The following is a 24,143-nucleotide window of genomic DNA, read 5'->3' on the forward strand; positions in this document are numbered from 1 at the left end:
GACAGGCTGGATTTATCCAGCTTTCTCCTGGAACTGAACATTCAAATGATTTGTCTTAACCATATTCTGTGTTGTGTTTTAGTAATAAAATTGTTGTATCGGGCTTACAGACTGAGTTACGTATTAGTGTAACCGGGGTGAGATTAGGACCAAACTACTAAACTGGCCTTGGAGGCCAGGTAGAAGCTATAGAAAGAGACTGGAAAACACATCTGAATCTTTTGTAAAGCAGATACTTGTAGTAAAGGGATCTATACACATAATGTTTGTAGCAGCTTCAGATAATTGAGTTGTAGTGATTCTGCCTTGATGCTGGCAAAAGCACATGTCTCTGGGATGAGTTCTCTTCCAGAAGCAATGCTGGTTAGTTAAAGGTAAAGATACTTTCAAGTATTGATACTGCCTGCTTGTTGAGGTGTAGTGATGAGTCAAACCTGGGGTGATTTCTTGGTTCCTAAGGCAGATAATGCAGCTTGAAAGAGACTGAGCACTCAGAGATTTACTACTCACATATTTTTTAAAAGTTGCCTGTAACTTTTTTTTATTTCACTAAACAACTGAATAATGCTGAGACTTAGGGCAGCCTAAGGCATATAAGGTAAGAGAAAACTAGAGAAACCACTTGAGGAGAGAGAAGAGCCTTTTGATTGTGCACTCTTTTGGGTAATTCAAGATCTATAGAACAATGTAGAAACACAAAATGCTGCTTGGACATTTACATTTCGCAGAGTTGTTAGGCATTTTATTTTTGTTAACTTCGGAAATATTTTTTCTCAGTTTATACAGTCCAATAACATATATCCTACTGAAATCTTACAGATCTCTCTAAAATGTGCACTGTGCAGCCACAGTAGTGACATTGTGCAAAGTACACTGGTTTCATAAAGCTTTTTGTGATATTAAATGGAGCAGTTGTGCACGAAATATAAAACCTAAAAGTTCTCTTCCATGCATTGAGTGATCCTACTCTTGTGTTGTGTGCTTCTACAACGTTATTTCAAAAATAGGTATCTACCTTAAAGAATCTTTCACATTATACTGAGCTCCCAGGAAATGCAGAATTACATCAGGTCTGTAAAACTTCCAAACTAGAGAACTGTATATGCCATTGATTCTCTTTGGGTATATGTGTCCCAATGGAGCTGAATATCCTGGTTTACACAAGTTCTCTGTTTCCTTTCTATATATTTAGTCTTACAGAAGTATATATACACTCGAAGTATCAAAATTTTAAAGCTGCCTCTGATTCCACCTCTGCACATGCATGTTCTCGGCTATATATTTTTAAATATAGCCCTCAAGTGAAGGAAAAACATATACCAAAATATTGAAGTAAAAAAATGTTTCTGTAATATTATCTAACTACATAATCTATGGGATTTAATCAAATAAAGCAATACAGCATACTTACTGTCCACAGTGGAACAGGGAAGTTATGTATCTAATAATTTAATTTCCAAAGTCCTTTTTCTTGGAGTCTTAGTGTTTTCTTAATGTGAGTTTTTTTCCTTAATGAATTATAGTAACAATGTCTTTCTGCCTTCTGTCCAGGAATTGATAGAGAACGTAGTAACTGTTGCAGAAAATACAGCTGATGAACTTGCTCGCAGCGATGGCCGAGAAGTCCAACTGGAAGAGGATCCTGACTTGCAGCTGCCATTTCTTTTACCAGAAGATGGCTATTCCTGCGATGTTGTCAGAAATGTTCCAAGTGGTTTACAAGAATTTTTAGATCCACTCTGTCAGAGAGGTAAGTTCTTCTGTTGTTTTACAATAATCTTGTTCTTTGATGTAGTGAACACAGAATGCAATATATTTTTAGTTAAATGTAAACAACTTTATTTTTCTTTGTGGATGTTTCAATCTTTTATACAGTGTTTTTCAAGGCTTTACTTTTGCAAACCATAAAAAGCATGTATGATTTCTTAATCCTTACCCTTTCTCCCTGTCCCTTTCAGTTGTTGGTTTCAACTTAGTCTATAGAAAAGTCCTATTCTTGCATTGATAAAAGAAATAGTAGGGAACTGACATTTTTGAAAGTACGGTGGGTTACAGAGGAGAAGACTAGTAGAATAAATCCTTTAAATAGTAAGTATAATTAATTTGCCATACAAATGTCTGTATAGTTATTACAAGTAAGGCCTTTTTAATGCATGTATTCAAAATTTATTCAAAATTGTACTTTTTGGATATCCCTTAAATTATGCTTACTGAAGTCAAGGTAGACCACATCCACCACTCTACCATCCACCTTTTTATGTCTTCATAAAAGGCTATGAGGTTGGTCAAGCACGACTTCCCCTTGGTGAAGCCATGTTGACTGCCCCTAATGACCCTCTTATCCTTGATCTGCCTTGAGATGGCACCAAGGATAAGTTGTTCCATCACTTTCCCAGAGATGCCATAAAATTGCAGTGAAGCACATAATGGCATCTAAGATGCAAGATTCAACATAATAATGACTATAAAAAGATAAATACTACTATTTGGTATTTCCTTGTGACAGGCTATTTCATTTTAATTGATCTGTTGAGAAAATACTGTGACTCTGGTGTTACTTTCTCTTCTAGGTTTTTGTAGACTAATACCTCATCCACGGTCACCAGGCACGTGGACAATATACTTTGAAGGTGCAGACTATGAAAGTCACCTGTCACATGAGAATGCTGAGCTAGTAAGTATTGATTCAGTGAATAATTATCAAAACTGATATCTTGGCAAGCCATTTTGTTTCACGTGATGAGTCGTAATCCTTATTAGGAAGAACAGGCTACATAATTAAACCTATATTACCTCAGTGATTTGTAAGTTGGTGTTTTTCTAGGCTGTGGCATGGTACAATTCTCACATACACAAACTTTGTCATGTTCCCCTACTCTGGGAGTAAACAGTGAAGAAATTACCTTTAAATTCAGGCAAAAATATATATGGACGTGCATCTGTAAGTAACTTGTGAATGGAGCTGCAGTCTGCTTTTGTTTATAAATTGGGAGTTACCACCTAAATGTTTACTATGAAGTTGTAATCTGTTTGAGGGGGTTTTTTGTGTGTGTGGTTGTGATGCTTTTTTGTTTGTTTTTGTTTTTGTTTTTTGTTGGTGTGGGGTTTTTTGTGTTTTTTTTGCTTTGTTTTGTTTTGTGTTTTTGGTTTTGTTGTTGTTGTTTTTGTGGGGGGTTTTTTGTTTGTTTTTGTTTTGTTTTGTTTTTTCTACTAGGTTTTCAGGAGAAAATCCCTTAGTTTTTCCTTTTCATTATACATAATAAAGAAGGGTTTCACTTCAGTGTGAGGTGGCTTTTTTCTGTTATAGGGGTTTTTTTTGTTATTTTTGGGGTTGTTTTTTGTGGTGGATTGTGGGTGTTTTGTTTTGTTTTTGAATACGTGATAATCAAGAACATAAAAGTTACAAAACAACTTGGTTTGGAAAGATGATGGCTTTATGTGAAATCATTTTTAGAGCAACTAACAGAAATAGCTTCATATTTACAATTAGTATTTCAGTGAAATCAGGAAGGCCAGCATGAAATGAGAACTATGTTCCTAAGGCCTTCTGTGAAAAATAGTTGCTACTTGCTGTTTCACTATTCAGAGGGACTTCAAAGCTTCATTTATTCTGTTCAGAACCTGCCATTTGTTTGATGACGTTACGCACTCTTGCTGCAGTGTCCTAAGGAACATGCTCACTTTACAGAAGAGAGCAGCATCTCCTCAAGCAGTATGACTGATACAGCAGAGACCAGTCTTGAGCTGCTGATAAACTGGGCTCTGCAGGTTTAGTGTCTTGGTAAATGGGCATTTGACTGAGAGAAATAGAACAGAGACATTCTTGAGACTTCATGCTTTTCCTCCTCCCTTTGTTGCTCTAAAGAAGTGCATTTTTGACAGCTAGTGGAAAAAAAATCAGGTGAAGTTATACTGGGTACTCGCTGTTCCTCATACTAAGAAAAAGCTGAAGTAGTGTTCTGGCCAGTCTTCTTAATGAGGCTTGATAAAGAAATGCCAGGATGATTGGATGCTACTGTTTCATTCATCCTGGAAACGAATACCATGTAAGACTGTTCAAATAACATGATCTAACCATTCTTCTCTCTGGTGCATGTATATTTGTACTTTGTCATGGATCTTGTGGAACTTGCAGTTAGCAGGTTTTGATTAGCAGTATGTATTTACAAGCCAGGGTGCTTTAACTTAAATGCTTCAGCTAATGAAGATTGTGACGGCAACTTTTTGAGTAGAGTGAACTCGCAAGGTTGCAAAGATAGGAAAAAAAATTACTGAACATGTTTGGGGGCTCAGGCTGGATTTGAGTTACAGAATTTTCAGAAGTGAAAAATTTTGGAACTTTTTTCCAAGGCTTTATCTCTGCCTTTGAAATTAATGGGCCTCTTTGATATCTGTGCAGAATTGTCATATTCTAGATGCAGCACTAAAAACTGAGCTCCATATAGATGACCCTCACCTTTCTAGTAGGTGCCTACTGAGTCTGAACTTCAGTTTTCATTAAAAGTTACTACAATTTTGAAGACCCGTTACATTTCAAATTGTGAATCATTAATAATCTCTTTATGGAATTAGAGAACAATGGGTAGACTTCAAAGCTTCAGCAGTGCTTGCGACACAGGTGTAGTACTTGATAATGTGCATCCATATTAATCAAATGTTAAGAGTTTCTACCTTTAAAATGGAGTACCAGATGTATTATTTAGGGTGTGAGATATTCTGCTGCACTAACAACTTAGTTCTGATTATAGATGAACTATTTTGCACAGTAATTTTTATAGCCTGACAGTAAATATGAACTCTTGTCTTTTTTTTCTTCTTTCCCCTTCCCTGTTTGATAGGCTCAGCCTTTGAGGAAAGAACCCGAGATTATCACTGTAACACTAAAAAAACAAAATGGAATGGGCCTGAGTATTGTTGCTGCCAAGGTATGGAAGTCAGTTTGTGTGTTACTGAAAAAAGGGTTTTTTTTTAATCAGCCTATTGTGGAAAATGTTAATGGAAAGATCTATTTGCCTTAGGTTTGCTGTGCACATCATGTTGATCATACTTCTGTTCTGGCTGGAAAGTGTTTCTGCCCTGACTTGCCCAAATTGTGGGTGTATGCTGCTCCTAGTAGTACTACATAGTAATGTATAGAATGCATATATAACTGCAACCACCAGATGGAGGACTCCACTAGTTGGTTGATTTTGCTTTATTAACTGGATCACATAGCAGACATAATCTTTGAATTTTAAGCTTGTTATAAATGATGCAAAAGTCCTTGTTGTAATTATGTGGTGTACAACAGAGCACAAGTCCTTCCTAATGTCTCCTCACTGTGTAGCACATGAAACTTCAGAATGCTGTGTTCTTCCTTGGCACTGAGTGCATGAGCTGAAAACATGATTGTTTTACTGCTTTTAAGTTATCTCACATAGTTAATTACTTCTAAACAGTGCTATTTTTTTCTACAACTTTGCTCATTTCATAGGCTGTTCTTGAAACAGTAATCTTGCATGGTATCAGCTTTTAAAATTTATTTTTGACACATGTAGAGGAATACCAGGTGTCAGGTGTATGTTGCTAACAACCAGCAGTTATTCAGGAAACTATTAAGGATCTGAAAAATGTAACTCAGTATTCTGCTCTTACTTAGGTCGAGTGGGTTAATAATTTAAGAAGCAAATATTACATCTTGAGATACACCAGATTAAATACTAAATACTTCTGACTGCCATCTGCATTTCTCTTAAGTGTTTCAAAATGTGCAGTGGATTTTTTTTTTTTCCACTTTAAACTGTGAAATCTGATTTCTCATTTAGGCAGAAGCAGGATATAACAGAGGGAAAAAGTTCCCTTTTTGCTGGAGCTGGCTGGCTTCTGCATGTGGTTTTAACAACTGACACTCTTGATGTCCATTAGCAGTATGTAACAGTGCTGCTGGTCAGTGTGTAAGCTTGATTTGAATTGTTTTTTAGAAGTTATTTAACCAAGTTAATGATTTCTTCAACATGATCAGTGATGGAAGCAGCAGTCCGCCTCTCAGCACAGTTACAGAAGTGCGCACTGGTTCAAGCAGTAATTGCATTTCATCTTGCTGCTAGGTACCTGCTGCAATAATGGAATTCTGATTTTTTTAAAACAATCACATCTTTAATCTTGATCTGAAATAAGCAAGAGGCAGATTTCTATTTTAGTTTAAGCATATGTTGAAGAGAAACTTTTGCTTAATTTGAAGTCAGCAGAATGTTCATTGGATAGCAATAATCGTCTTCCATTAAGTGTTGAAGCAAGTTGCTGTAGTAGTTAAATAAATTTTCAAGGAGTTATTTTAAGGGGTCCAAAGTTGCTTATTGTAAGTAATTAATAGCATGTGTTTCCTGTAGTAGGTTTCATAAAAACAGCAGTGTAAGGAAGAATACACAGGCATTAATTTTCTCAAGTCTGGCCAGAGCAGAACAGAATGAGTATGACTGAGAAGCTAGCAATAGTGGGTGGATTTTTTTCTTTCTGTTCCTGTCTCCTTGACTTCTACTAATAATTTTTCTGACATGTCTCAGGTCATGTATCTTTTACCAGCATAAAAATTAAAATTCTCATTTTTTTCCTTTGGCTGAGGAAAATGGAGGAAGTAAATACAGTACACCATTTGCTAAAGTTTTTTAAACTCTAACTGAATAGCTGAAATGAGAGGGAGAGGCAAGTGTGAGAATAGATTTAGGTTTTTCTAACTTTTAGATAGTAAAAGGTTGTCTATCAAATGCTTGCATGGAAGTACCTTATAGTTGAAGAAATGAAAGCTCATATTCAGTTTCAGAAATACAGAATATTGCTACCATGCACAGGATCACAGTTTGATTGCTGACCCAATTGCATTTATTGAACTATTGGTTTCTAGAGAGCTTCAAAAGTGCTGTAATAAAAGAAAACGCAGTGGCTGGTTGACAGGAGGCCCTGTTCCAACCAGTAAAAGGCAACCCTGAAACTGTTCAGCTTTGATTAGGAAAACAGTTGTTTTTTTCCCCTGTGAGGTGACAAAATAGTTGCACTCAGTAACAGGCTGTGAGCAGCCCTTGCATGTTGGTGCTGGCCTCGCCTTTCTCATTAAGCCTTAACAGTGTCCTCCTACATGTCACTGGCATTGGATGAAGTTGGTTAATGTGTGGGTGGGTGATACTCTAGAGGTGGATGAAATGGGCAGGTTCTCAGACATTGTAAAGAAAAATAATTCTTGCTGGCTGCTTTTCTTCTTTTACCCATTGTAAAAAAAAAAATCTGCATTTTCCTAGTAAGCTGTGCTCATGTCTGAGGAAACATCTACCAAATTTATCATTTGATAATTCTTTAAGATTGTATTAGTTTGCAGGGGTTTGTAGATAAATAAAGTCTATGCTAATTAGGAGTTTTAATGGGGAAATTAGATACCATACCTTAACTGCTTCAGCACCAAATGTTCTTAATCGCCAAGCGATTGTTACACCTTCTCTGCTGCAATCAAAGAAGATGATTGGAGTTGAAGCTCAAGTTACACAAGCAGGCAAGTGATGCAACTTGCAGTGAAATGCTGTGCATCTGCTTATTCTTATGATAGATGGTTTCAATTTGTGATACTAGGTGATTTTAAATACATTGGCTTTAATGTCAAAACAAACCAAAACCAAAGGAGGTGAGTCAAGGAGTAATATGAAAGGGTTAGGTCCCTGGGGAACCCTGTATTTGATCCTCTTTCTGCCTAATGACAGATAAAAGGTTTAAGTGCATTGCTTCTAATTAAATAAAATATGAGTAGCTGTGAAATAGGAGTTTACAGGCCTGCCAGGAGTGCTGCAGGGAGCAGCAATGATGCATCACCTGCCTCGCCTGACTTTGCTGTGCGGGTGTTTTCCAAGGCAAGACGGCCCCTTTGAGCAACCATGTCGTAAGCATGTACGCTGGATACATACATGTCAGAGAAAACAAGTTTAGTTATGAAACAACTGTTAGCTGCCAGAGCACTGTAGGCAGCGTTGTGCTTGTTTGGATTTTGTGTGGGTTGTTTGAATGGGGGAAATACCTAGCAGCATTTCTTAAACTGAATACACTGATTTTTTATTTAAAGTTAAATTGTATAGCTTCGGATGTGATCCCAAAAGGTAACTTGTTGTTCTGCCCTTTTGTAGATGTTGCATGTTTTCTTACAGTAACACTCCTGTAGCTTTATTAGCAGTAGCTTTTGTAATAGGTATATGGAAATGTAGCTGGTAGGAGTGGTCGGGCATCGGGAACAGTATTGCCTTTGGAGGTTGTGTGCAGAATTTGGTTACTCTAACCCTGAGAGATGTTTTGATGTTAAAAGCTGCCTGACTCCCAACCACATTGTGGTTAAGTTTTTATGAAATCCAGATGATTTGGAAGCAGCGTGTGCATGTAGTTTACTTTAAAAATATATCGCTTTTTGGGGGCTTTCGCATGTGACTTCTGAGCCATCTGTGGGCCAGCACATTACTTCCTGTTTAATTTGGAGGATTTTTGTCTTTTGTACAAAAGGGCTTGCTTTTTTTTTCTTTTCCTAGCAGTTTTCAAAGGTTAATAAAGCCTCTAAAGTACATGGAAGTCAGAACAGCATAACTGATTACGTAAGAGTCTGAATATTGTATTGGTTATAGCTGGTGTTGATAAACGCTAACACTGTGTCATAGCATCCAGCTCCGAGTTATCTTGATGGGTATCTTGGAAAACCCAGCAGACTAGAGTGGTAGTTGCTGTTGAGGGCTGAAAGAGAAGTGGAGAATTGTTTTTTTTCTTTCAAGGATCTGTAGTCCCGGAGATCAAAATGTGGTTTTCTGTTGTTGGAAGAACAGAATCCATGGTAAGTCTGTTCAGGTTTCTGTTGGGACTGTTTTTCTCTGAAGTTTTAAATACTATCCCTGTACTTTCTCCTGCTCTCTTGCTTGTTTAAACTTGCCAGTAGTTATTTGTTCGCGTAGCAACAATGTAATACAGCATGCAGTTAAATATAGTCAGATATTAGCAGCTAACTTTCTAAAATCTAGAAAGAAAAAACTAATTTTTTTAGCTCGTTCTTCATATGCACTTCTGAAATTTGTGGAAGTGACTATTAATATTTAAAGTTTCAGGTGTGATAACTACTGTTTTACTGTGGCAGAGCATGAATAGCATGACCTGTGATCTGTTTACTTGTCATATTAGTTGGCTTTAATCCAGGTTCCTCTAAAAGTCCGTTTTCCCCTTATAAAGTCTCAGTAGAATAATTAAAACTGACATCCTAAAGAGTATATGTAGGATTTGCAATCCTCTCTAGACCCTTCTGAAAAGACCAAAACATGCAAATACATTGCAGTTAGGATATCTTATGTTCAACACATTCACAGAATAGAGCATTTAAATTTTGTTTAGATTGCTGCTGCACAAAAAGAATTCTCGTGTTCTGCAAGAATGATAGAGCAGGTTTTGTTGATTAATCTTCACAGGCTGGTTAAATTCATTAGTATGCTACGATTTATTTCTTTAAAGTATAGTACGCTTCTAGTTCTGGCTCAGTCATCTTCTATTAGTATAACAGAAAAAGTTTCCTTAAATATATACAAGCACCTTAAAATACAGAGTGTATTTTCTGAGTTTTTTAACAGATGGTCAGATTAAATATTTTCATAGCACTTGCTAGGAAGCATTTCAAACACCGAGTGTGAAAGTTCATCAATAAATATTCTGGGGAAGGGGCTTACTTACCTAAAACAAGTGTGTGGCATCTTAACCATAAATAACTTGTATTATTTGGCAACCTTGTTTGTTCTTAAGGTTTAATTATATCATTCTATATTGCTTTATTTCTAGACTGTTCCTAGTCATTTTATATTTAACAGTGAATTTAAGGTCTTACATTTAAGGAGGTTTTGAGACTACCAGGAGTATCAATTCCAATGTGAAATTTTTCTGAAAGTTTGTTCTACAAATACCATGTAGGTGATCTATGTAGAAGGAACAGGCTTAAACTTTTTTTTTTTCCCCAAAATTGAAAATGAGTTTTATAGTTAATTATACTGATAACATAATACACAGATTTGATTCTCTCCACTCAGCATTTGCAAATATAGACAGTTGATGGGATTATTTTAACTGTTGGTTAGCTCTGAACTTGTATTCCAGGTTTCAAGATTTCTTAAGATTTCAGATACCTCAGTATTTGAAGTCTGCTTGTGTCTGTGCTTTCTAAGTATTGAAGAAAAAATTTTGCCCTTTCCTCCCAACTTGAATTAATTGAAGAGTTTGAGTAAGAAGATTTAGAAGTTGGTTTTGTTTTGTTTTATAATGTTTGATACTAATTTGCATTGGCAGTCTAAACTACTGACGCTGCCTTAACAGACTTCTTAGGAGGATCTTAAAGTAAAAACTTAGTATTTAATTGCCATTTCCAGCACAGATTTCTAAGTCTTGCAGGAATAAGATAGTATGTGAGTTCCTAGTTCAGTCTTCATCATGAACAAATAAGTAGCTGTGTGTTTAACAATTTGCCTTTTACTTGTTGATTCATAACTTCCAATGGGGTATTTGGTTAAATTTTGGTACCTTGTAGTTGTTCTATAAAATTCTACTAACGCTTTCATATGCTGTGTAAAAAATAAACTTTATGCCAGCACAGCATGATTTTTCTTCTCGCTGGCTGTGAGACCGGAGCCCTACTCAAGTAAAGTGTTTGTCTTCTTCATTCGTTTGTATTTAGATTGATGCTGCAAATGGGTCACCAGACATTTGTATTGAATGCCTTTTGGAACAAAGCGGGTTTTAAACTTCATGTGCCTGTTCCTCCTTGCACTGATACCTTCTGTACGCAGGTACTTGCTAGCAAGCCTGCAAAAGTTACAGTGCACATAGGCTTTAGATAGAGTTCCTCTACCAGACTTCATTCGACTTTGGCATTCAAATAATTTCCAAAATTGCATTTAAGTACATGTTAATTAATAGAGCTTTTAAATTTAAAGTTTTTTTTCTCCTATTAAAGGAAAAGACTTTCTGAAGTGTAGAGTTTTTCCTGTATTAATGATGTTCTTGATTGGAGTACAAATTTAGGTGCTTAATAATACTTGTTAGTGTACAAATAGATACTGGATTAAGTTGTATCCATCTGAAACTGCAGAGCACCATTATGTGGAAGATTTTGCTGTGGGTTTTTTTCGGTTGTAATTTTTCCTTAGCTATAGAGCCAAGAGTCATTTCTTCCAAAAAAGTGCAGAGATATATGGTAATTTTTTTTTCCAAAATAGATTGCCTAGTATGTCTTGCCTGTGAAATCCTATCCACAGACCTGGTTAAGCTGAGGCATCGGTTCCAAGTTGCCTTAACGGGGAAGAGCATCACAGAATCTGCGATACAACTTGTAGATCGGCATATAACTGAATAACCCTTAGTGTGTCACTACTCAGAGTATCTATAGCAAACGTAAATTAAAAAGTTAACTCTTATTTGGGGAAACAGAGCTCAATCAGTATATTTTCCTTGAGCTCAATGAAAGATTTTTCCTTTAAAATGAAAAGAGAAATGGAATCAAACAGGCTCATGTATTTAATATATATTGTTAAAACTTGAGTGCCTTTATGCATTTGTAGAATGTCATATCAATCTTAAGTTGCAGCATTTATAATACTAAAAGAGGCTTCCTTTTCAGATAGGTTAAAATAGAGTAATGAATAAAACTTGCGTAGTCTTTTACAAATGTCGTATATGAAACATTTTGCTTTTACTTACCAGTTTTTCCTTTTCATGAGAGCAAGAGTAAAGTACAACTGGGAAGGAACTGTTGCAGACTTGATTATGGTCTCAGAATGAGTTCCCTTTAGGTCAATTGCTTTAGCTAGTTCGTTTAGTTGCTTTGGTTTTCATCAAAGATGATACCTTTTAGAAACACTCAGTTTCCAGAGTGTGAGCATGTGTTACAAATTGATTTACTTCTGTCTAGCTCGGAAGACGCTACAGCTATTTGTGTCAGCCTGCCTCCATTCCGTGTTAATCTGATGGCCTTATGAAGGTTTCTAAATACAATAATTGCTGTTGTTGTTTTGGTTGATTTGTTTGTTTTATTTAAAAACAAGAAGGCTACATACACAGAAGACTACAATACTGCATATGTTTTTAATGCCATTTCAGGGAAGTCAGTGACAGAACATCCTGCATTCTTTGGTCTTTTATCTCCTGGGAGACGCACACTTTAGGAAGATACAGGATGTATTCAATTGCTTACTTTGTGTGCAAGTCAATTTTGATTGCAAGCATACTTTTATAAAAAAGTAACAAGTAACCCTCATTCCTTTGAAGAGAACAACAGAACTCTTCAGATTTGTTTTCTCTTTACACCTTGTGAGTCTGTTTGTAAACAGAGCTTCTGGATACTCTGGATGTGAAGTTTCTAAGCTGTTGGATGCTCCAGAGTCACATGATATGGTACTGCTTGCAATCCAGCTTTTTTTTTTTCCTCTGAATAGTAGGACACTTCTTTTTCATTTGTTTTCCCAGCCACTACAACTTAAAGCTACAATAGAATTGTTCATAGCTGTTAAATGCTTGATGGTTTTTTGCCTGTGAATAATGTTGATTGTCACCAAAGTTTGAATCTCCATGGCCTGTTTTGTTTAATTGGAAATCTTTTGCCCGCTTGTGACTGTAGTTTGTCCAATTCCAAAAATGTTTGGTTTTCTCCCCCGACTGTGGAGGATAGTTTTAGGGCGGAAAGCAGAAGTTTACATATGTGGAGCATGGGTCAGTTTTAAAATTCTTTTTAAGTCAGGGTATGACATGACTCATAGCAGCTGTAGCCACAACTAACAGACCAGTTTTACATACAGTAGGCTTGTTCGCCTCATTTATATTTGGAAATTATATATGGCATGCTCTGAAGTATTTCATTTAACAATAACAGATTTCCAAAGCCTCCGCATTGGTCTTGAGGTGGCCAAGGTCTTTGCTTCCTCAGACAAAGTGAGGTTTTTCTGGTCTTCAAGTCCAGAGAAGTTTGACTTCACTAGAGGTGGGACCAGTAGCTACAAAGTTCGTCTTTCTCATTCCTCTGTGCCGACAGCAAGTAGTTCCATGAGCCATAGCCACAGTATGTTCGGTACGTAGGGTAGATAAATATGTACTCATCCAGATGTAACCTACAGAATGCATGCAGCTTTAGAGAATGTGAGTGTTTGGGTGATCAGAAATATTTGCTTTTGCCTCCCAGACAGTACATTTGTAAACTGGCTGCATCGTTTAGTAAACTGGTGTTCTTTAAAATGCTCACAGGCTTGGGGTTATTTAAATGCTTCTAGACTAATTACTTGCCAGGGAAGTCAGATGGAGACTTGATTCTCTTGCATAAACTTGCCTTTAAGGATGTTTATAAAAACATACAGAGATCTTCTATGTACACTTAAGACTCTGGAATCAGAGAACTAGCCTTGATAAAAATCAGTGAAGTCTACTCTGGATATAGGCAGATAAGAGATTTCAGGCATGATGGCTGCTATCAGGCTTGATAGCTACACTTCTCTCTTTTTTTTTTTAAGACATTTTAGTTGCAGGGATTCATTCTGCTTTTAAATTGTTTCGTTTTTATAAAATACAGCAAAAACTTAACAGAAAAGACCAACTTGGGGAAACAGTGTCGTCCTTGAAATCTTATGAGATACCTAATATTTCAGCAGAATATGTTTTTATATGTATGTATATATGTATATACATACACATATGTGATATCTACATCATTAAAATGAAATATTTTAAATGTTTGCATAATTATGCAAAATCTAAGAAATGTTTTATGTGAACCATTGGAGTGTTTTGACATGTAATCTTGGTATCTGAAAGCACTTCAATTGGAATATTATGTTGAAAAGGCTGGTAATTGTATGGCACTTTTTTGTTGATTCAGCTAAACTATAATTGGAGAGTGAAAGATACCTTCACTTCATGACTACTTTTTCATATTACATCTCTGTGAAGCTTGAAACCATTTAAATATTCATGTATTTCAAACAGAAATCATCAAAACAGTATTGAAAGCTTATGAGGAAGGCTTTCTTGCATTTTGTGTAAATAAAAGTAGTTTGGAATACATGTAATGTTAAAAAACCCCTTGTTTTCGAAGTGTATATTTTTTCTTTAATCTAACATTGTTCTGCCAGTCTTTACTGAAAGATGTTCGTTGCTCCAGTTTTATTGGAGTGATAAACAAAGTATGTGAAGCTAAACAGGTATGGGCAAATGATGGTTTAGAACAAGTAATGACAAGACCTTACTGTTAATTGTCGGGGGCGTTACTGGTTTGGTTAGGTGCCGTACCTGCATTGATGTTTTGTGGATGCATACTTTTGCCTTACTTACTTCATAGTACAATTTTGCTGTTATTCCTAACAACAGCAAAAGTTTGAAATAGTTTTCATAGTTTTAATTCTAGCAATGGGTATTGAAATAACTAGGTCGTCCTACTAATCTGCTAAAACTGCAGCCTCACAGAAAAATCTGCTAGAACTTCCCAGTCTCACACAAAGCACAGCTGGTTTGTGATCCAGCTGAGCTGCTTGTGGGGTGCAATGTCTGAGGGTGGGAGCAGATTAACTGTTCATCATCACCTCTTCAGCAAGCGGACCTTCATCCCCACTCTGATACCTTCACACAGGGTCACTGGTGGGGCTGTTCCAGCACCTCCAGCCTGTCATGCCACTGGCTGAAGGTCCCTATGTGGGGTGGCCTGGTGTGGGTGGCTCTCCTGGGAACCCAGCTGCATGGTGACGCTCCCCAGAAGGAGAGCCGCCTGTTCTCTCCCCTGTGCCATTATGGCTGCTTGTCCCAGCAAATGCCAAATGGGAAGGAGGAACAGGCAGGATTTCTTCTGCCTGCCTTCAATGCTTCTGTGGTGAGTGAGTCACCAGCTCGTGGGCTATGGGTAACGCTGCCATTAGGAAGGCTCTGTCTGATGTTCCTGTTCTTCAGACTGCTGGTTTATATACAGTTGTGCTATATGGTGTGCTCTGATTTTATGGTTGATGAAATGTACGTTAGCCAAATTTTCCTGTGTGTGCTACTGACAAGGAAATCTTATGAAATTCTCCTTGTGACATAGTTCCACTATTAACAAAACCTGTTCTCCTTAAATATTTTCTTTAATTCATTACTACATTGTACATCTTCAGTTTTACACTCTTCTGATGCAGGACTAGTTGTTTCATTTTCAGATCAGTGTCGTTTATCTTGTTCCTTTCCTTATTGTTCTGATTACTCCATAGAAGTGGCTGTAATTTTTATTTTTTTTTTTATGCTGCCTCTTCTGTTTCTGTAGTTCGCATAGTAAGTTTTTAAGCAAATGCAGTATTTTGGGCACAGTCTTGTTAGAGCAAGGAGGGGCTTGCGAAATAACACTAACTGTGAAAACAAGTATGGACTGCTGTACATTGATGTGTTGCTTGATAGATGGCCCAGGTGATAAGCGGATGTGATGGAAAATGACTTGTTACGCTGTCTCAAAAGCTAAGATTAAATTGCATTATCCAACTTGCACCTTTGGCTTCTTTAAAATGACAGAATTTTTGAAGTCAAGCATAAAATCACACCGGACTTAAAAAGGGAAATGCCCACTTGGACAACAGATCTTTGCATGCCTTTGGCTGTGGTAAATCCTAGATAGCGGAGCATATTTTTGTGTTTTGATGCCTTTAATGGGTGATTGACTTTGCTGTGTTTATTATATCAACTTTGTTTTCCTTCCATCCTCCTGCTCGCAGTGAATTTCCAGATTTTTTTTGAGTTTGTAGTTTGTGTGACTTGAAGAGTGGAAATCCCATAAATAAACCTAATATTTGAGGGGGGAGAGGGGGTGTTACTTTCTTCACCCTTAAGGTGCTCTTTTAATGAGAGAATCTAGTGCTGGACTCTTTTTTTGATCTCTTCCCCACACACACTGTGTCACTGTCATGACTCTTAAATATATTTTGTCAGCATTCTAGAGACTGAAGTTACGCTGACCAGAGGTGCCAGAACTGCTCTTTAACTTAGAGAATTGCCCTATTTGCATGAGTTTTCAGAACCTTCCTAATCTTCCAGGCCCTTCAAGAAAGTCATTCAGTCAGTTAATTTGTTTGTTTATTCAGTCAATTCTTCACTAAATTCCTTTATATCTGGTGATATGTCCTGGGAGCTTATGAAAAAAAAAAAGCTTATGCTTTTCTAGTTGTCCTACTGCCTGTTTAAAAGACATTTCTAAATGAAAATTTACAGAATTTTTGTTACTTCTTAATTTCCCAAATATAAGTACTTAACAAGTACTTTTTCTGAATTAATAGGGGAATATATGTCTATAAAACCATATATGTCTGTATAAGTCAATTTAATTTATATTATGCATGTAATTAAAAAAAGTTAGAAGTTGTCATCTTTCAAGTGAGATTGTAATGTTGACCCTTTGTTTGTTTGTTTCAGTCTGTGAATTCATTGAGAGGGAGTTTTTTGAAAGAGCTGAAAGCTCTTGCTGAAGTTCCACCTGGTTGACTGCTTTGCTCTGTAGTCTTTGGTTGTATTTTGAGATCAAGTTCTGTTGATATTGTAAAAGTATTGGGGTTTTGGGTCTTTTTTATACTTCATGATGGAGGAATGATAAAACATCCTCTGAAACAAATGATAGCTACTGCTAATTTTTCTCTCTTACACATGTAAACTACTACTTGTTCATTAAATCCTCTGCTGTTTTAGTATTTATATGTGTTACTTTGTGGTTTGGGAATATAGTCTGAAATTTTTAGTTTCTTCTAACAGGCCAGGGGGTTTTGCTTTGAAAATAATTGATTTAGGAAGGGGCATAAATATTTTATAAAATATTTAATCTTTAGGCACTAGTGTAGGCACATCAGCCTTTTGTGATCAATTCACGTGCAGACCTTGTATGCAGAAGATTCAGTGTCAGTTCATATATAGGATCTACCCAAACATTTGAGAATAGCCATTGATAATTCAACTACAAATCACCAGCAAATTGTCTCTTGTTATTACAGACTGAAATGTAGCTGAACTTTGTTGAACAATGCTTATACTAAACTAGGGCCAAATGAGTACCAAATAAATAAATTTAAGTTTTCATTTAATTTCAAAAGAAGAGCTAGATTTCCATGTACTATCCAGCCTCTGACCTATGAACAGTGTTGATGTCAAACTCCCAACAACCACCATCATCCAAATGTCTAACAAACTTAACAAGCTTCTCTTGTGTTTTATTTCCTTGCTTTTATTTATATCCTCAGGTTGTAATTTTAGACTCCATCTTTTCCTGAACATTTTTTTGTTCTGTGATAAGAACTATTTGAAACTGGGCTACTATGACAAAAATAAAGATATAGTCCTCTTTTATGAAAGCTTAGGTTTTTTCTGTCCCACATTAGGTGGTGTTATATAGTGCATGTAGACCACACAAGTTCAGTAAAACCACATCTAAGGGAAATAGAACTTATGATGAGGTTTAATTGCTGGGGTTGTTGATAGCATTTCATACCTCAGTGTGTTGCTTATCCTCCTGACTTGAGTCTCCTTCTGCTCTCTTTCTTGGAGGAGAATGCGTTGTTTATTTACTTTTTACAAGGTAGTCTTGTCACTTAAATATTTTCCCATACATTACTGTCTTCATTTAGATTTAGGATAAAGTCCTGAGTTCCCATTCTAAGCAGACTTCTGTATGCAGAAGTATCCTGTGCTTGCCAAGTAGAATTAGAAGATCTATTAAAATTCCATCTAAATGCAAGAAAATGTTCCCCATTGTCATAGAATTCCTGCAGCAACCTGTAAGTCACAGCAAATTTAGGATTAATGATTCTTATACTCTGACTAAACTGAAGTATGTGCCAAACTTGAAAGTTAAATATGCTAATATCTTTCAACTTTTGCTGTTTTAAAACATTAAATTACTACTTAAGAGAAGTGTAAAATGATTTAAAAAAACCCTTCATAGGGGAACTGGATGTCATCTAAATGAGTGGCTTTGTTCAGAGTACTAGACCTGTTTTTCAGTTTCCCATGTGTGTTGGCATCTTAAGGATGAACAAGCTCAAGAATGGGGAAGATTATTTCCAGGAATTTTTTGATGTTTTTACTCACAGCTAATTAAGCTTCCTGGAAAAAAAACTGGAGACATTTTTATCCCATTGTGTAATAACATCAGTAAAGGTGTTCTGTTTTTTTTTAACAGGATGTATTTATTTCTACTTGTGATAGACTATTCATCTCCATTCCTTGCTGAAGTAGGATGATTTGAATTTTTTGTTTAGGAGGGGAATGGGTGGGCCTGGGGAAAGTTGGTGTCTTTTGAGTGTGCTTGCCATACAGGCTGTAAAACGCTTAAAATTAACAGGAACTTTAAATGTTCATAAGATTCCGCCCACCCCCCCATGTGTAGTTTGCTTCTCTGTGTGGGGATCTGTATCAGTGTGGCGTTTTTCGTTTTGCAATTGTTTTGGGACTCAGCTTCCACTAGAATACTGTTGTTCTGCAGATGCTGCTCAGAACTGCTTGACAAGTCAATAGGTGACCTGTAATAGAGTTTAGGAATCTGGGACAGTTTAAATATTGGGTTAAAAATCACACTATTCACCAAACAGTGGAGTCCGAGGCTGGAGCAGAGAAACACTGATTATTTTATGTCATGCTGTTTTAACCCGTTTGGGAGTTACTTGGGCAGTGTTTAAACCGAAATATTCTGTATTAGGTCAAACTCCATTTCTGTTTTTTTTTGTATTGTTCGTTAAAAAGAAGACTTCTCTACTGGAAGTTCACAGATGTGGATTCCTGGCTCTTATTTTCCTCCTTAAAGAGGGCTTTTGCATTTCTATCTGTAAAATAAACAGTTTGGGGACTGATGTGAAAATAAAGCCTACCTCATATTTGTCCTATATATTCAGAGCCCTGGACAATGATGCATTTGTTAGCACGGGTACACAGTTGCTGTAACTTGACAGAAGTTGGCACAACAGCTTAGCAAGAATAATGTCACCCTCCCTTCTTGGCCCAGTCGCCTCCAAGCAACCCCTCTCTTGTACAGTTACGAAGCTGTGCTGTGCTGTAAACGATTTGAGGAAGCGGATTTGGTTGAAAAAAAGAGTCCATATAAGTTCACTGCTAGTGTCATTGTAATTAATTTAGTGTTTGTTTTGGGGTTTGTTTGTTTGGTTTTTAATACTGAAATGCATAAATAGTGCTCCACTGCTGACTTTCAAATTTAGTTCTTTGTGCTTTATGCAGTTTTTATTATTTGGGTTGTTCTTCAGTACTTGTTATTTACCCATATTGTAAAAGCACAGAATGGAGGTGTTTCTCATTTTGAAGCTTAAGTCTAAAGTACTTGAGGTATCAGAATCTTAAAATATCATGTAATTCCCTTTTCTTACTCTGATCAGTTAATACCTTCGTTAAACTTTTTCCCTGTGATTCTCTGCTTTGGGTGTGCATTGTAATGTAGCAACAGATAACAGTGCTAAACAAAGGAGGTCTTCAGAGCAGAGTGTTCTGCTCAGGAATATTGTCACCCAGGTGAACTGAAGCCTGTGTTGGTCGCTTTTCATATATTGATTGCGCTTGTTTCGTAGAAGTGTTTTTTCCAGCTGAAAGCTGTGATTAAAAAGTGTAGCTGCTAATTTGGAAGCAATAAAGAAGTAGCAGTAGGTTTGTGGTGGTTTTCATTTTTACACCTTGAAAATTTTCCTTAAATTATTACTTAAGGGAAAGGATTTTCCACATTTTTCTTAAAAGGGCACTGTAGTTTCTCTTTCTGCTGGGACTGTGGGAAAATGTTGCTTCGAGTGTGAAAGAAAAACTGGTAGATTGGTAGCACTGGAGAGTTTACTGCTATAGATGAGGCTTTTTTTTTCCTTTTGGGATTTCTACATTATTTTTCGAAAACAGTTGTAAAAGTTTTAGGGATTTTGTAATTGACTATATATTCAAGAAAATGTGCTGTAGGTTAATTAATCTTGGGGGAATAAGCCATCTTTTTTTGCTTACTATGTTCTTGCTTTCCACAATTATCTAACTTCTTTACAGTTGTGTTCTTCTTGTTCGGACTAACAGCTTTACAGATGCACAAACTTTCGTTACTCAGGATTGGAGAAAATAAAGTGAGCTGGAAAGAGTGTTTACCATATTATTATTATTGATACACACATGTCATTGCTCTGTTTTGTTTGTGGGGAAATAGTTTTGGTTACATTGACCATCACATTCCTTTGAAAGACGAACAGATTAATGAACAGTTTACAAAGAAACATGTTTTATTGTCAGTCAATGATAGAAGAAAAATCCATATGGTGTGTATGAGAATTTTGCTCAATTTGGAGTTCAGTATGCATGCCTAACCACATGTTAACATCCTTTTTGTGTTGTTAATAACTACATTTCCTTCTAATGCAGTCTCCTGGAAGGTCAAACAGAAGCAAAATCTAGTCTGTTTGAATAAAAATTAAGAGTTTGGATTCAAATTGCTCTAAAGCTCAGATTAAAAGCTGAAGGGATATGATGAGTTAACGTTGAGGATACTTACAGAGAGGTCTTCCCAAGAGTAAGTGAGAGCACAGGCATGTTGTGAGAAACACATTAAATGGCATGTGAAACAGGCAGAAAAGGAACTAATTTGTCCTAATAGTATGTGAGTAGATGTGGTTGATAAAATATTTTTTTTATGTAATCTGAATGGAGATCTATTTTTAAAATAATTTTTTATGCTTTCAAAACTCAATAGTTTTATATTGAGTGAGATGACTTGGAGCTAACACATCTGCTTGTAACTTCTCTTGAAAGAACAGGAAAGTGATTAACAAACTGTGTGGGCTTCATAAAAGCATTAAAAAAGAAGGAACAGGGAGTTAAGTGTCAGTTCCTTCAAATCATAATGAAAAATCGCTGTAAGACTTAAAGTATAATAAGAACAGTTAGAGCAAAAATCCATCTGATATGGTATCTACCAGCTGTGGGGTATTTAGCCAAAGAACATAATAAAACAAGTGTAAGATGGTTCCTCCTAGTATCTAGCTTTCGGTAATTTCAGGATTTCCTTCAGAATGCATTATAGCTACATCGCTTTTTCTGAAAGCACCTGAAGGGCCATACCATGAATATGTGATTTTTTGTGTGTGTGTGTTTTTACGCTTTAGCATCTACAGCAGTCTTGTTCCTGGCAGTTTCTCAGTTTAGTTATGAAATCCTATGGAAGATGTTCTGGTTGGTTGGTTGATTTTTTTACTTCTTAAACTATGCTGATTGCATGAAGAAGAAAGCTTTATCTGTGGCCTGATTAGAGAAATGATAAATAATCTGATCTGTGCCACTCACAGTCCCATAGACCTTCACTTTCTTGACTGTTGCTAAGCTGAGGAGTCCATATCTATTTAGTTGGTTCTCTCAAGGAAGCTGTTCAGTGTTTCTGATCGTACTTGCTATCCTCTGACCCTCAGAATAATCAGAATTATAAACAGTTTTCTAAACGTGAACCTTTTAGATGTTTGGTGAGCACAGTGGTTTCTGGTTGGTTGGTTTGTTCTTTTATATTAGTTCTGTTGTCTTCCAAGTATTTGAGCTGATTTGTGAAGATAGCTCTGAAAACAATGGCTAAAAAGATCTTTCTCAAGGAGTTAAAACCAGTTTGGAAAGTATAATATGGCTGTTTGTGCAGTTGCGAATCTTTATCTCATCACTGTCTACAAACCAGTGCACATATCATGGACTTAAAAAGGTTTCAACTTCATTTAATGTGCACTGACAATCATAAGCATAAGAAAGGTGATATGTGTGGGTATAGTGTATACAATGTAATTTATGAGTACCAAAGTCACAATCCCAAAATTGCTTGATTAATACATGCATTGTGTAAAGAAGCAATGCTTTTCAAAAGGCTTGCTGGTTTTTTACCTAATCTTTGACTGTATTAGGCAAATCTTCAATTTAGTGGACCCAAGGGGGTTGAGATTCTTGCTAGCATCCTTTGAAGTTCTGACTGAATAAAAGCAGCATCAATTCCAAGAGGTTTCAGCGTATGTAAACCAAATCATCTTAATTTTCATTTCTCAACAAGGGGAGGTGGTAACTGATTCTGCTGACAGTGCCCTGATGGGGATGAGGTTGGAGCATTACTTCACATTTGGACCAGTGGAATTCATCTTACTCCCATTATTGATCCAGTGACCAACACTTGGCCCAATAACTTTTACATATGGCAAATTTAGTTATGTTACTGTTTGCCCTTTTTCTGGAATGCTTACACACATGGAGAACAGCACTTTCATTTAGGACTGGTCTGATATCCTTCATTCCTTGTGAAAACAATGAAGTTCCTATCCACCGTTGCACCAGTCATTACTATACAAGTTCCTTCCTATGTCATGTCACCTTCAAGTCTTGAAGAATTTCTGTTAAGAGATCTTACCACATGTGTCCTGGAAGCCCAGGTGTTCTGTCAACCAGATCATCCTTCCCCATGTGTCTCTTGGTTGCCTGGGGAAAAAAAGAGATTTGTAAAGCATGGTTTTCATTATATTTATGTAGCTGTCTTCTGACTTATATTTCTTGTAACTTAAACCAGTTTTTCTGGTATAAATTTTAAAACATTCTTTAGTTACCTTGATGTTTCTTCAGAGCTCTTTAAAAACCAAACACAAAAGTAACTAAACTTTTTTTTTTAATTTCCCTTATATTCTTCCCAAAGTGTCCTCACTTCAGTTTTTTTATTGTATTTTTCTTTTTTTTTTTTCTCTCTTTAAGAAGGGCTTAAGCGATTATTGTGAAAAATTTGGACATGTAGAATGTTAATTTGGAATCATGGGATGTCAAGTAATTCTTTTCTGTGGCTTTTGACTAGACATTTGGGATTAACTCAAGATGTAATGAATAAAAATAAGGTCCTTCACCTGCTTAGAAACCATCTATAACACACGCTTCTGAATAGTCTTCACCTTGATTTTTATTTTACTTAGTTAGAATGGTGGGAGCAATGAATGCTTTTGCTGCCAAAACAAGGAGGGGAAAGAAAAAGAAAAAAAACAAAGTTGGAAAAACTGAGGAGAAAAAAAGGGAGGTGGAATTTGCATATTCAATATCAAAGCAGCTTGGGGATTTATTTTAGAAAACAATGTTTTATTAAAAACTCTGCTCTGTTGAAAACTTAGCACTCTGCTTCTGAGTGACTTGCGGAGTAAAAGTGCACAGTTTGCTGTAGTAGATAATGAAATCACAAGTATTTGTCTTACTTTGTAAGTGACAATTTAAAGGTTTGTGATACTAACATTTAGACTGATCTGTGTTGTGTCTTGTAATTTGGAGCATGTGGATGACACAAAAGCATGGCTTGAATCCATGTTTCTGTTCTCTTCTCTTGAGTCTGCAATAAGTTCACTGTTAACAGTCCTTTAAAAATTTAGCTGAATACTTTGAGGCAGATGTTTTGTGAAACAAAATCGCATGGTTTTGCAGTAGAATTAAAATTGGCTCTGTCAAATCTAAAAGACTTTATAAATAATGTCTATTTTACTTGTTTATTGTAAAACTCGAGACATTCTTTGTTCCTCTACATTAGTTTCTTTACAATCCTAATGAATGTAAAAAGCTTTTCTATTACTTTTTATTGTAATCTGCAATTTACCTTGTTTCATTTGGTTATTAGCAAGGGAAACAGTGCAGTCTTTTGGAATGTAATACCTAGAGGTACAAAAAGTAATATGCATGTAAGAGTGCAAATAAGTATTTCTTATTAGAAGGGTACAACAAACTTGTGAAGTCTAAGTGTTAGTTAATGTATTTTCTTTCTATTCAAGCATACATTTAGACCAAATATCCTTTGTTTCTGACAATGCTTGTAGGTTCAATAGGCCTAATATTAAAATTTTCTTTTGACTTTAAATGAATTTAACTATTTTCTGTATAATTGTTTTTTCAAGTTTAGGAATATATGAAAGTAATGAGAACTTAGGGGTTTACCTAGCCATGTAAAATTCTGATTAACACATGTGGAATGCTTAAGAGATAAAATATAAATGTAATAAATTAATGCCTCTTTCTCTGTAGGGTGCTGGTCAAGACAAACTTGGAATATATGTCAAGTCTGTTGTGAAAGGAGGTGCTGCAGATGTGGTTAGTAATACTCTTAAAATATCAGAAGTTCAAAGGTA

At 36.1% G+C, this 24,143-nt stretch overlaps 1 protein-coding gene across 2 annotated transcripts in view; it reads left to right on the forward strand.

Annotated features, from left to right (window-relative positions):
- AFDN (afadin, adherens junction formation factor) overlaps nt 1–24,143 on the forward strand; it is a gene marked incomplete at both ends in the record, with an annotated part of 126,768 nt that overhangs the window by 81,422 nt on the left and 21,203 nt on the right. For both annotated transcript variants that reach the window (XM_080341887.1, XM_080341888.1), the window contains 4 exons: nt 1,552–1,750; nt 2,571–2,674; nt 4,839–4,925; nt 24,040–24,105. In XM_080341887.1, coding sequence (XP_080198013.1) covers nt 1,552–1,750; nt 2,571–2,674; nt 4,839–4,925; nt 24,040–24,105 — 456 coding nt within the window. The remainder of the gene's footprint in view (nt 1–1,551; nt 1,751–2,570; nt 2,675–4,838; nt 4,926–24,039; nt 24,106–24,143) is intronic.

Source organism: Nesoenas mayeri (genome assembly GCF_963082525.1).
Source record: "Nesoenas mayeri genome assembly, chromosome: 3".
Classification (NCBI taxonomy): Eukaryota; Metazoa; Chordata; class Aves; order Columbiformes; family Columbidae; genus Nesoenas; species Nesoenas mayeri.